Below are 14,459 nucleotides of genomic sequence, written 5' to 3' on the forward strand. Positions count from 1 at the left end.
TGGGAAAAGTAGTAGAGGATAATGCCTTTGGAGATGGAATGAGTGGTAGTGACACCCAACTATAGGTGCTCCAGTCAAAAACTGGAAACTATCCTTGCTTTCTTTCTCTCACCCCCTAAATTCAATCCATCACTACGTTCTGTGATTTACTTTTAATATTAATCTTGAAGTCATTTAATTACCCCCATATGTCTTGCTACTGCCTTAATCCAAGCTTTCCCAATAGAATGAGAAGAAACCTTGAAGGACATTAACATTTAAGGAGCAACCAGAGGGAAAAGGTATGGAGAGGATAGAGTAAGATTTTAAAGAGCCCTAACTGGTTTGGTTCAGTGGATAGAGCGTCGGCCTGCGGACTGAAGGGTCCTAGGTTTGATTCTGGTCAAGGGCATGTACCTTGGTTGCAGGCACATCCCCAGTAGGAGGTGTGCAGGAGGCAGCTGATCGATGTTCCTCTCATCGATGTTTCAAACACTCTATCCCTCTGACTTTCCCTTCCTCTCTATAAAAAATCAATAAAATATATTTTTAAAAAAGAATTTGTACCACTGTGCAATATGGTGTATTTGAAAATTCACCATTAGCTGTCAGGAGACCTGGGTTCTAGACATTCAGGTGATCAGATTATATTGAACTGAACACTGGACACTGTGGTGAGAGATGGGGAAGGCTCACAATGATTCTTCCTTGTCTGGAAAGTGTCCAATACACAAGTATAAGTGGGTTCCCCAAAGGCACATTTGCTCCTTTACCATAGCTAATTTGGGAAGGGGGGTCAGAAACAGATTAACTGTGAAGTTCATGAAGCTCTAGCTTCAGGGCCTCTCATTGCATCAGGCCCTCATTTGTCAAGAAGGTCCTCCAAATTATATATGCTTCAAATGATATAAAATCTGGATCTGCCCCAGGTGGAATCCTCAAATTCTCTAGTAGCTAGTCTCCAAAGATGCCCCTTCAGTGAACGGTATTCAAGTCCTTATGTGCCCCCCTCCTCTTGAGTCTGGTCTAGTCCTATGATTCGTTTTCGATCAGTAGAATAGGGCAGAAGTGACACCCAATGCTAGGCCATAGCAAGCCTTGCAGCTTACATCTGTGCTTTCTGGAATGCCCACTCTGGTGGAAGTCAGCTGCTAATTAAGAAGTCTTACTGCCTTATGACAACCCTGTGCTATTTCAAGATAACCATGTAGAGAGGCTGTTTAGGAAGAGAAATACTCAGCCAATCCCTGACTTCCAGCAGAGATGGAAGCCATCTTGGACATCCATCCTGTTTGAGCCTTCGGTGATGCCATCCCCAACTACCATTCCATTGCATCCACCGAAGACCCCAAGGGAGAGTTGCTCGGCTGAGCCCAGTCAACCCACAGTCTCCGAGAGAGAAGTTATCTTAAGCCTCTTAAATTTTGAGGCAAATTGTTATGTAGTAGTAATGGAAAGATTCTCTTTCCCAGGCCTTTAGAACTTGGAACGAGACTTTCACTGCCTCGAAATTGGTGACTGATTATAGCACCTGAAGGGAAGACCACAAACTCCTGATGAAGTGATGATTTCCCAGGTCACTTTACTGCCTCCTGCTTTCTCTTGAGGCCCAGTTGTCCAGCTCTTCCTTACATGCCCAATATCTTTCCAGGATTTCATTCTTGGCCTCAGGTAACAATTTTAAATACATTCTAGGAGTCTATTTCAGATAAACTCTGCTTTACTTAATTTTGGGTATAGCACATTGCAGACATTTAACTGTTGAATGACTACATGAATAAATTTCTATGCAGAACTGAGTTTTCCCCCAGGAAATACCTGCCTCTCAGGCCATTGTTTCTTTTCATGAAAGGTAGTCCCAAAGAAAATTAATACAGCCGAGCCCCAAAGAAAGATGCTTTTTTATTGCATTATTAGTAAGCTCACAACACTGCACAGTAACCTGAACTAGGAAATAGTAAATAAGTGACTAAGAGGATGTGAGACCCAATCAGCTCTCCCGAGGTGGTCTCGGGAAATCAAGATTGGATATTGCTGAAGTGGTAATATAGTCACCTGTATTAACTTGTCTAAAGTTATTCTAAGATAGCGTATCTAAAAAAAAGTTAACAGAAAGAAGGTGAAATACAGAGAAAGTGAGACCAAAGAACAAGATTTTTAGTCTCCAGGGAAAAGGGTAAGCTGACCTCTAGCAGGTATTTAGTAGAGATAAGGGTATCCTATTGATATTAACCATTATGTTAAGTGCCTGCTCTTTGCTATACCCAAACTTTCTGGTTCTACCCTTACCAATTGTGATTTAGTTTCCTAAGGAGGAAACTTGCCAACAGTAAACAAATGAAATTGAAATATAACTTAAAAATTTGTGTCTTATGAGTTTAGTGTGAACCAGTTCTGCTGAGTCTCATCAATTCTGGGCTGTACTTTAATGAATCAATTTTCTGGACTTATCTATATATATAAAAGCCTAAGTGACCAACCGATCAAACAACCAGTCGGCTGGTCACTGACAGGCACTGACCTCCAGGGGGAAGATGCTCAATGCAGGAGCTGCCCCCTGGTGGTCATTGCACTTCCGCAGTGGGAGCCCTGCTCGGCTGACCCATGGGTGCCAGACACAGGGCTCACAGCTGGCCAACGCCTGGAGACCTCACCAGAGCAGCAGCGAGCCTACTGAGCAGCGGCGGCAGGTGCAGTGGGGCCGGGATGAGCAGAAGCGGCAGGCAGCATTGGACTGCCGGTTTCAGCCCAATCCCTGCAGGCTATGCCGAGGGACCCCACAGGTGCACGAATCTGTGCACTGGGCCTCTAGTAAATAAATAGAAATCCAAACTTTGAAATGAGAACATATTCACTTACTCATTCAACAGATAAATAGTGCCTACCCTCTACCTAGTACTATTCTAGGTTCTTGGGATATTAACTTTAAGGAATTAAACCACATGTAATTGAAAATGAGGTGTAGGGGTTGGAGGTGCTATGGAAAAATACATGGGCTATGTGTATGGAGCACTGATAAATTTTTGAAGCAGAAATTGAGAATTTATTCACAGTATGGTACATGCTGTTTTTTGAAATGAGGAAGCAGGGAAACAGTTGTCTAGATCTGTGTGCTGGGGACTTCATTTAGTCCTTAAAACTAATGTGTGGCCCTCGCCGTTGTGGCTCAGTTAATTAGGTGTCCACCCATTCACCAGAAGATTGCCAGTTTGATTCCTAGTCAGTGCACATCCCCGGGTTGCGGGCTCTATCCCCCATTGGGATGTTTCATTCTCATATTGATGTTTCTCTCTCTCTAAAAAAAAGAATCAATTAAAAAATATTAAAAAACAAAAAATGAAATGTGATTCGTGTTAGTCTCTAGGTGAGCCCTATAATCGTACATGACGGTATTCTCATTTTACAGACGAGCAGAGTAATTGTACAGTGTATGTTGACTCTGCCTTTAAGAATTTCATTATTAAAGCCATAGGATGGTAAATGGCAGCAAAAATGAAGCAGAACTGCTCATGGCTCCTTTTTAAGAGAAAGTGCTTTAAGCACCAGACTAAAAATCTCATAAAGATGAAATAAGGCAGAAGAGGTTTTAATTGCAAATAGAACCAGGTTAAATTCATTTATAAAATACCCAAATCACTGAGTCATTACATATGTGAGAAGATTTATTATTTGGAAAAACAACTATGTAATTGAATGACTTTTTCCATTTTAAACCACCTTCCCCCAAAAGCTTACCCAAGAATCTTTCAAGATATGAAATGCCAGCATGTGTGTCCATTAAACTCCTACACATTATTCCATACTTATTTTTATACAGTGCCATAAAATCCCAAAGTACCTTCCTATTCCTGTCAGTCAACCAGACAAGCCATGCTCTCCTTAGGACTTCTACCTTCTCCTGACCTCAAACTGTCCATTATGATGCTAGCACCCAATGCATTAGCCTTTTGTTGTCTTGGAAAAAAGAATGCATTTGTGTGAATTAGGTCAACTGCTACATCTTTTAAGTGGTCTCCTATCCACCTACTCTATTGCCTAGGCCCGTGGTCGGCAAACTGCGGCTCACGAGCCACATGCGGCTCTTTGGGCCCTTGAGTGTGGCTCTTCCTAAGCCTTAGGAGTACCCTAATTAAGTTAATAACAATGTACCTACCTATATAGTTTAAGTTTAAAAAATTTGGCTCTCAAAAGAAATTTCAATCGTTGTACTGTTGATATTTGGCTCTATTGACTAATGAGTTTGCCAACCACTGGCCTAGGCAGCAGCTAAAGTGGTCTTTTAAGACAAATCTGATCATTAATTCCCTTGCTTGATTTTACCTCTTGCCCCTCAACCAAACCTGGTTTTACATATTTTTCAATATTCTACAGTTCTCATCTTTTGTTGTTGTTAATCTTCACCAGACAATATTTTTTCAATTTTTTTAGAGAGTGAAAGGGAGGGAGAGGAAAGACCCATGTGAGACACATGGATTGGTTACCTACCAAATGCCCCAATCAGGGCCTAGGATAAAACGTGCAACCCAGATACATGCCCTTGACCAGAAATTGAACCCATGACCTTCGGTGCATGGGCCAACTCTAACCACTGAGCACACCAGCCAGGACTACAGTTCTTTTTAAATATTGTTAAAAGTGTTATACATCTCCTTTACAGTTCTCATCTTAATACTTCAGCCAACCCAAGCCTGACTTCCAGACTAGAATGTTAGCCCCTCAAAGCTATTTTTCTTTCATGACCCTTTCCCCCACAACACCCAGTCTCCACTGCTAGACTGTAAGCTTGAGGGCAGTGTCAGGTTTGCTTTTTTCTGCCATTCGCAGTGTCTAACACATAGAAGGCAGTGTTTTAAAATGATTTTTACTCTATTAGGAAAGCTACTTATACCTACCCTCAATAAATATTGTCATACTTCAAATCTAAAGCTCTAGTTAATTTGGTTCATCCATTAAGACTTCTAACTTAGCAAATCATATAAGCCTGCTACCCCAATTACTTACCAGACTTCTCAAGCCAGTCAATACTCACTCTTCAATTTCCTCATCACCCACTTCTTCCTGAACACTCAGCATGTTTTCATAAAAACATGTTAAGTTATAGGTGACCTCTCCATTATCATTATCATATTCATTGAATGCTCTCTACTGCTCATGTCTTTTCTTTCTTCTCCCTGACATGTGGCAATACTGATTCCAGTGCCCATTTCTGCCCCCAAGTTAGGGGCAGAAATGGGGAGTGGAATCAGTGTTATCTTTCACATATACTCAAGAGAACTAGCTCCTTTAAACATGTCTATTCTGGCAATTATTTGTATATTGCTTTACAGGTTTCATCTTAGTAATTCTGAGAGGTAGATCTTGAGGCACCCATTTTACAGATGAACAAACTGAGGCACAGCTGCTTTCTCTCTTAAGTGGATAAGTTATTTCCAAAGGCCTACTGCAGTGACTCTCTAATCTGTCTGTTAAACTCCTTTGAGCTTATGGAAAATTGTTTTATAAGTTTCATCATAGCCAGGGGGCTTGGGCGTGGGGTAAATGATGAGATGTTGGTCAAACGTTAGACTTCAGTTGTATGAGGATCTAATGTTCTGGGGGTCTAATGTACAGCATGGTGACTATAGTTAACAATACTTTATCGTATACTTTAAAGCTGCTACTAGGTTTTATTTTTAAATGTTTTTTATTTTAGAGAGGGAGGATAAAAAACATCAATGATGAAAATAATCAGTTGCCCCCTGCATACCCCCTACTACAGATTAAGCCCACAACCCAGTTATGTGTCCTGACCAGCAATAGAACTGTGACCTCCTGGCTGGTGGGTCAACACTCATCCACTGAGCCAACATGGGCCGGACACTACTAGAGATTTTTAATGTTCTCAGCATAACAACTAAAAAAGGTAATCACATGAGGTGAAAGATGTGTTAACTAAACTGGTAAACATTTCAATATATTCGTACATCAACTCATATTTTATACCTTAAACTTACATCGTTATGTCATTTTTACTCAATAAAGCTGGAGAAAAATATCCCATCAGATAGATAGGAGGTGGGATCAGTGTGTTATTTTGCAGCTACATTGGCTCATTATTTAGCCCATTACATCAAGCATAGATTTCTTTTTAGCTTACCATAGTCTGGTTCTTCCTTGCCATCTTATCTCAACTTTTTAAAATCAACACCTTCTTTATTCAGGTTTTATTTTCTACAGTAGTACAAGAAATTAAGAATGCCATTCCATTTAGTAGTAGCAGTTGAGACCTAGATTCTAATCCCAACTCTGTGATCCTGGGAAGACACTCTTCTAGACATATTTCCTTATGTGTAAAACTATTGACCCGGTGCACAAAAGGGAATTAGAGTAAATATTTTAATATTGCCGTTTGCCCTTTTTCTATAAGTGTCAAGAGATAAATCTTCCTCCTGTCAGAGTCTGGGGCACACCATGGGAACCAGAGTCGTCTCCGCACACCCACCCACTTGTGCCTCAAAATCGCCCGAGACCCAGACCTGGCTGGCCCCACCCTCGTCAAGCGCCGCTGGGTGGGGAGTGCAGCCTCAGGTCCCTGCTGATTGCTCGTTAAGGTAACTCGGCCTCCACTGTGGGCACAGCCGTCTTGTGTTATGGAATTCCTGCCTCTGCTGTGGGCGCAGCCATCTTGTTATGGTGTGATGGTCAATTTGCATATCCTCTCTTTATTAGATAGGATAAAAGAGGCATGTTAGAAAGTTGGAATTTCCTTCTAGTTAGTTTGTAACAACTTTTACACTGAATTACCTTCCTTTATAAGAACTTTGTTGGATAAATTGATTTGTAAACTTGAGAATACTTTGTATTTATGTAACAGACATGCTTATACAAGAATGCCAAGGCCTTGGGTGCTAGCATATTGCAGTGATACTTGAATTCAATCTCCCATAACAGTTATGAGGTCTTGGGTCACAGTCCTCTGTGAGCCTCAGTTACCTTATTTCTAACCTGCTCTGTATTCCTTACAGGTTTGTCCTGTAGAGCATCAAAAGGGAAAGAAATATGAAAAAATTGTGTACTTGTAAACCAAAAGAGCACTGTGCAAATAAGTTGTTAGATATTAGTGTTTCTAATGGCTGATAAAATATCATAAAAAAAAAGTGTTTCCATAAAAGTTTTATTTATCCCCACAACAACCCTGTGAGGTAGGGTGACCAGGGCATTTGAAGATGAGAAAACTAAATCTACATTGCTTGTTCATGGCTATACTGCATAGTAAATATGTAGAAATTGAACTGAGATTTTTAAATGTCCATGACTTCATATTGATTCACATGGAAAAAAGCAGAGAGAATATTAACTTCCCCCTACCTTAATGCCAAAAGGACAATGCCTTGAAAAATCCCATTTCAAAAGATGAAAGTAGTATTTCATTGCTTATTTCTACAAAGATTTATAAAATAAAAAAATAGTGAAATATTTTACAATTTATATATAATGGTCTCATTCAGGGATATGTCCTTCAGCTGTGTATATGATCAACTATTCCAAGTGCTAGGTATGCAAACTCTTAAAAGTATGAAAGAATAATGAGCAATAGCTTCCATCTTCTTTATTATTCCTCCATGTATCTTGAATAAGTTCTGTGAAATCCGGTCCCAGTTTAAAATAAAAGAAAAAAGAAAACTACCACAAAGATGTCCGGTAAACTTTTATTTTGTTGCCTACTCTCAAACCACTGTCACATTTAAAACAGTGATTTCCCAAACCTGGTTATTAGAATCACTTGGAGGGCTTAAAAAAGAAATACAGAACTCTCAGGCCCCACTATAGACCCAATGAGACAATTTTGCAGGGGTTAGGCCTCAGTAATCTATTTCCAAAGGTCAGAGTAATTCTAATTGAACAGTCAGGTTTGGGAACTACTAATGAATTTTAAAATACTAACTAATATCAAAACCATAAAGTATAAACTTGTTGCTTTCTTATCCCCTTTTTAAAAAATTTCTCAAAACACATTATCCCAAGAATTCTTGCCTCTAGGCAAGTAATTTCAATTCAAGATACAGAGAAACATTTTATAAAAATGTATCCTAGTGAGTGAGACTTGGATTCCAATAATTTAAGGAGCATTTAAATATAAGATACTGAGTTTTGTGGTTCTTATTCTGAATATTTAAAAATGTATTCCATACAGGTTCCTAGCAGGCTTTCAACTCAGGGGAAGACATGAAAAGTAATGACATAATCAAGCACATCAACACTGAAAAAATACTATACTTGAACATAGGTCATGAGAGGAATAAGAAAGTGAATGAATGACAACCTAAGGCCTTTTGGCCCATACATTTTTGTTCCCAGTCCACTCTTCCCCTATAAGGGGAAATAAAATAAACATTCTTTCCTAGTTGCTTGGCATAGTTATTTGATGGGTAACTATTAACTAAGTTAATTTTAGATACACATGATTAAAAGAGATAACAAATAAATATCTAGGAAGACAGAGAAATTAGGTCAGAAAACCTTAACTAGCTAATAATGTAGTATATAACACCACCATGTTAGTACAATAAATGAAGGCTTCAGTGTCCTTTACGTTTCAGCTTTATGTGATTGACACAGATGTGGAAAAGATCTGGTCCTTATTATGAAGAATTCTGTGCTCGCTGTAAAGATTTGTAGGAATAATGAAATACTTTCTTCATTGATGAGATGAAGTCTCTGTTTTTCAGGTAAGTTGACTGAACAAAACAATGAAAAATGAACTTCTTTAGAACGTTGAACGAAAGTAATATCTAGCTGAAAAAGTCATTGGCCAAAGAGAACTTAAAAACAAAAACAAAAACATTCTATGTTTAACCCTAAAAACAAAACAGAAAAACCAGAGAAAAGAAAAAAAAAAAAAAAAAGTACACATACATTTTCACGGACAGTTACAAGAAAATAGCCATTTATAGAAGTCACAATGCTTTCAACAAATTCTCCCCAAATTTTGGGAAACAAGATAAAGCCATTGGGTAAATAAATATACATACTAGCTAATATAAAACAATTTATGATTTTAAATTGTTATTAATTCTTTTAAAACCCAAGGAGAAATGTGGTGATATAAATCTTATTAGGGCTACATATATTACATGGAATTAAAAAACATAACTGATTAAAACATTCTAACAGTAATACAAATATTTAAAAGAATGTCTTAAAAGTCAGACATTTATCACTGGAAATATCACAATTATAATATGTACTTCAGAGTTGTAATGTGTATATAGGTCACTTTTGCTGTGTCTTTACAGGTAGCCATCTCTCCTCCATTTACTATAGTCAGTTTTAAGAGTTTGTGTTTACTGTGTGAACTGTAGGGGCTGGGCACATCTCAGGTTCATAAAATACACACCTCCGCTTTAACCAAGAGGAAGTGTTTAAGATAACATCTATAAACAGATAAAGAAAAGGGGTAATGAGACGATAAAACATTAACGTGGAAGGAAGCTGGATAGTTGTCTCTATAAATTATTTAAAATTCTGTATTAAATTTAAAATGACTCAAGTCAGGTAATGAAAAATATATATATAAATTGGTCTCAAGAAATTTTCTCAGGCCACACAAAATTTCCCTTAGTTTATTTCTTTACAGAATCTTGTTATGCTTGATTCATTTGTCAGTCTATTTTAGGGAACTCTCCCTAGCACGGGACTGAAAACAGCTTTACTATTAAAACAAGATGATTAAAGTGGGTGTTCATTTAAAGTGCCCACAGGCACAGTGGTATAGGTGCTTACATTTCCCTTTAAGTTATGGGAAAGCCCTTTGAGACTGTATTTACTTAATCAGAAAAGCTTTCAGCAATTATAATGCATGCTGAAAGTTTAGATCTTGTATAAGTTTGGATTTTGCTGTTTGAGCATAAAAAGGGAGCAAGGAGAAATGTAACTAGGTTCACAATTTTGAGCAAGAGCATATGTAAAGGTAACGTATGTACATTTTATTTCAAGAAAGACAGAAGACAAACAGCATAAAGATGCCCAGATGCCCTAAAGATAAATACATCTCAAAGATTCTCATTAAAATGAATCTGTAGTATTTTTTCCTGCAAGCAAAATACCTTTCTTTAAATTAAAACAAAAACGAAACAAAAAAACCAGTATTCTGAATTGCAAATGCTTCTGCTCTTTTTTGCAGAAAACCTGCCATGATTATTTAATGAATAAGGATTTTCCACAAAACAGGCTTGCTCTACATGCTAGATTTTTAAACAGTTCAGTGACACAATATGCTAACTACATACACAACAGATAATATAGTAAGAAAACACTCAACCTGATGAAAAGTTAAAATTTTCATTAATACACTGAAAATTGACATAACTCATGCCTTTAAAATCAAAAATACAAAAATTAAATGTTTTCCTAAAAAGATTTCCTTATTTTAAGGATTCATTTGAAAATGAAGCTGCATGTAATTTGTACAGTAAGTTGTACAAGTAAACAGGTAATATACATAAAAAATTAAGTGACATACTCCTCAATTATCAGTTGTCCACCTTTAATTTCCAATACTGTACTTTCTTAACAAGCATACAAAATATCAAACTTCTCTTTAGAAAAAGTGCCGTTCTTTGACATCCTTTACACAAAAACAGTCTGAGCCTGTGGCATGTTAATGCAGTTGAGAGGCAAAGCATACTAACCTTACAAATTCTACCTTCCATAAAAAGCCTCCCGAAAAGAAGATTACACGCCACTATAAAAATATCAACCTCTTGTGGTAGCTGCATTAGAGAACCAAGGCTTGAAGACTATTTTCATATAGTATAGAAAACCCACTATGAGAGCATATTAACTGCATTGGTGGCTTGGGAGTTTACTGTGCCACAGGATTATGCATAGCTACTGTAAGGTACCAAGACTGTTACACAGAGTTTTAAATTGATTGTAACCGAGAGCATAACAGAGGTACTACCAGCCCATGCAAAATAATTAAAAATACCGAATCACTGTGCTGAGTACTTCATTCCTGGAGGAAACCAAAGGCAGCAGTAACCAAATCAAGCCTAAAAGGTGACCAAACACATTCTCCTCAAAGATTGGTAAGCACAGTGAAGTCTGAGGTATACCTTTATCCATTAAATCTGTGTGCCATTGCAAGATATTACCATTTGGAAACACATGCCATCACAATGGTTTAAATCATTTGAATATTACTCATATATTCTTACCTACCCAGTCTCTTGATTTTTGAAAAGATTTCACCTACAGTAGAATATTACAGAAACAAAATATAAATGCATGTCTTTCTAAATGAAACTTACATGGACTAAAAGTAGAGAATATTTTTAAACAAATATACAATATGCAGGCAGACAAAGCAGGAAAACGGCCATTCAAATATATAATAAAAAACTAAAAACTGACTATTTCCAGAAAACTGAAGCGCCTCAACTAAAAGGAATGCATAATGAAATTCTAATCTAATACAGGTCAAAAATGTAAAAAGGTTATAAACCTTAACAGGAAAATAAAACAACTTTTACTGGCCATTCCTGTTGAAATGAGAATCTTAAAGTAACAGAAAAGTGGCTACAAACCCACTTAGAGCACCAAACAGAGAGAAAATAAAAAGTCCATTTTCATCTCTGTTATTATCATAAAATCCTGTGTGACTACAGGTCAAACTGCTGGTGGCAGAAACAGAATTCTTTATAAACTGCAGATGTCCTGTACATAAAAAAATTTCACTGGAGTTGCACTAGTTCTAAAGACTCTTCTGTTTTAGCCTACCTACTGTATGTATTCAATCTGAGATAAAGTCTCTTTCTGTAACCCTTGATTATTATTGGGCACCAAAGATAAGAAAAGCAAGACGGGGTACAAAAATGCAAAATTTCAACAGTAATGGCAATGTTTTGTCTTAGTCCAAAAGGGTCCTGCATTCTCTCCCCCTTCATGATTTGACAAGTCTTTGTACTTAATCTGGGGGCAGCAAATCATGCAAGCGAAATCTGTCTCTGATGTGAGGTCGAACATCTTCATTCTGTGCGGAGAAAGAGACATTTTAAAGGCCACGTAATTTCAAAAATATGATCCTCAGACCATTATGAACACTCTTACTTTGCAGATAAACATATCACTACCTATTTTCCAACTCATTTTATTTGCCAAATATAAATGTACCACACACAGAAGCAGTTAACTTAGAATTAAATTACGACGTAAAAAAAACTGCCATCAACGTTTTAATTTTTAAGAACAATTATGCAATAAATGGCTCAACAAAAAGTTAGATACAAGCATTAAGCTATTGAATCCTATTTCATATATTAATTTAAAATTAATCCATGGATATAGGAAAAAAATTCCCAGAATAGTTTTAGTAGCATAAGCAATAATTCTACACCAATGAAAGCAAAATGAAACAGATTTAACAAAAGTAGTTAGTGACTTGCAAGAGGAAGCCCAGTGAAATAAAAATAATCAATCTATAAACTTTTAAATATTTATAATTTTCATATAATTTATGGCCTGGTTGGTGTGGCTTAGTGGTTGAGCTTCAACCTATGAACCAGGAAGTCATGATTTGATTATTCCCGGTCAGGGCATATGCCCGGGTTGCGGGCTTGAGCCCCAGTAGGGGGCGTGTGGGAGGCAGTCGATCAAAGATTCTCTCTCATCATTAATATTTCTACCTCTCCCTCTTCCTTCCTCTCTGAAATCAATAAAAATAAAAATACATTAAAACAAATTTTGATGTAATTTTTAAGGTTTGATAAAGCTTATAATTCTTTTCAATCTTTCCCTTAATCTCCCACCACACTGACTTTTTAAAGAAATTTAAACAATTTCAATAAAGTTGAGCCAATAGCATAACTGAAAAAGATAATTAAAACATACTTACCAGTTCTACAAGCTTCTCCAGAAATGGAATCAATTTTAGGAGTTCATTGTCATTTTTATCCATAAACCAGCTTTCTATAGGGATTCCATTAGATAGCTAAAATGATAAATAAGTAATTAAATCCTCTTTTTTGCCTACATTTTCCCTACTTTGGAAAAGCTTAAAAAAGAAATCAGCCTTGTCCAGAGTAGCTCAATTGGTTAGAGTGTCCTCCCGACATGCCAAGGTTGTGGGTTCGATACCCAGACAAGGCACATGCAAGAAGCAACCAATGAATGCATAAATAAGCAGAACAACAAACTGATGTTTATCTCTTCCCCTCCCTCCCTCTCTAAAATCAATAGATTGAAAAAACTAAAAAAGAAAAAAACCTGAAGCCTAATTGGGTTTTTAGCATAATTTCTTCTTAGTGTATATAAAACTGAACAAGAAAGATCCATTAACAAGTTTTGCATTAACATAACGTAACTAAAAACATTTCTTTACTCATTCAAGAATCAGTTATTAATTCTTGCTAGGTAAAAATTCTTGCTACCTATAGTCAATGCTAGGTACTGTGAATGAAGGGGTACTGCCAGTCTAAACAAAGAATACTATTAGAGAGCATATACTTCTACACAGGGACCATGTCCCATTCATTGTTTTATTCCCAACAAATAGCAGAGTAATCTGAAACACAGGAACATAAGTTGACTCAAAACTAGTTCACTGAAGACTCTAAAAACAAGACTGCAAACCTTATTTGTTTTATAAGTAAACTAGAGGCCTAGTGCACGAAATTCGTGCATGGGTAGGGTCCCTAGGCCTGGCTGGCGATCAGGGCCGATCAGGGCCTTCCGGCTGCTAGCCAGGGCCGTTCTTCGTTCCATGCCACACGCTGGTGGTCAGTGCACGTCATAGGGAGCAACTGAACTCCCAGTCTCCAGGTTGAACTCCTGAGGGACAATTTGCATATTAGGCTTTACACACACACACACACACACACACACGAGGCCCTGTGCACAAAATTCGTGCATTGGGGGGGGGGCCCCTGAGTCCAGCCTGCACCCTCTCCGATCTGGGACCCCTCGGGGGATGGTGTCTGACTGTCGGTTTAGGCCCAATCCCGCATCGGGCCTAAACCGGCAGTCAGACATCCCTCTCACAATCCACTGGCTCCTAACTGCTCGCCTGTGTGCCTGCCTGATCGCGCCCCTAACCGCTTCTGCCTGCCAACCTGATCGCCCCCTAACAGCTCCCCTGCCGGTCTGATCGCCCCCAACTGCCCTCCCCTGCTGGCCTGATCACCCCCAAGGCTTTTATTAGTATAGATATGACACTTCACAGAAAATTTCACTAACCCTGCTTTACAATAAGGGCTTGAAGATTGAATCATTGGGGCCAGACAACAAGATTTCCTTTCTTTGAATAGTGGAGGGAATAATTATCTTATCTTTAAGTTGCCCTTAACATCAAATGAGATAATGACTTAGAAAAGTATAAAAGCACCATATAAAGACAACTGTCTTTTTCATGTACTGAAAAGACAATAGTGGTAAAATGAAAACCACTATTTTTATTCTTCCCCTTCCTTCCATTACAGCCTTTATTTAAACTTTGAAATTTA

The 14,459-nt window shown here is 37.8% G+C and overlaps 1 protein-coding gene across 6 annotated transcripts in view; it reads right to left on the reverse strand.

The window, feature by feature from the left end:
• Positions 1-7,653: 7,653 nt before the first annotated feature.
• The window catches only part of CTDSPL2 (CTD (carboxy-terminal domain, RNA polymerase II, polypeptide A) small phosphatase like 2), a 92,575-nt gene continuing 85,769 nt past the window's right edge, over positions 7,654-14,459 (reverse strand). For 4 of the 6 annotated variants that reach the window (XM_005877530.2, XM_014548780.1, XM_014548779.1 and 1 more), the window contains 2 exons: positions 12,854-12,949; positions 7,654-11,992 (listed from right to left, as the gene is read on the reverse strand). In XM_005877530.2, coding sequence (XP_005877592.1) covers positions 11,927-11,992; positions 12,854-12,949 — 162 coding nt within the window. In that variant the 3' untranslated portion in view covers positions 7,654-11,926. The remainder of the gene's footprint in view (positions 11,993-12,853; positions 12,950-14,459) is intronic. The other 2 variants (XR_001364262.1, XM_005877531.2) reach the window with 2 other exon arrangements.

The sequence above is a fragment of the Myotis brandtii genome, unplaced genomic scaffold (genome assembly GCF_000412655.1).
Source record: "Myotis brandtii unplaced genomic scaffold, ASM41265v1 scaffold521, whole genome shotgun sequence".
Classification (NCBI taxonomy): domain Eukaryota; kingdom Metazoa; phylum Chordata; class Mammalia; order Chiroptera; family Vespertilionidae; genus Myotis; species Myotis brandtii.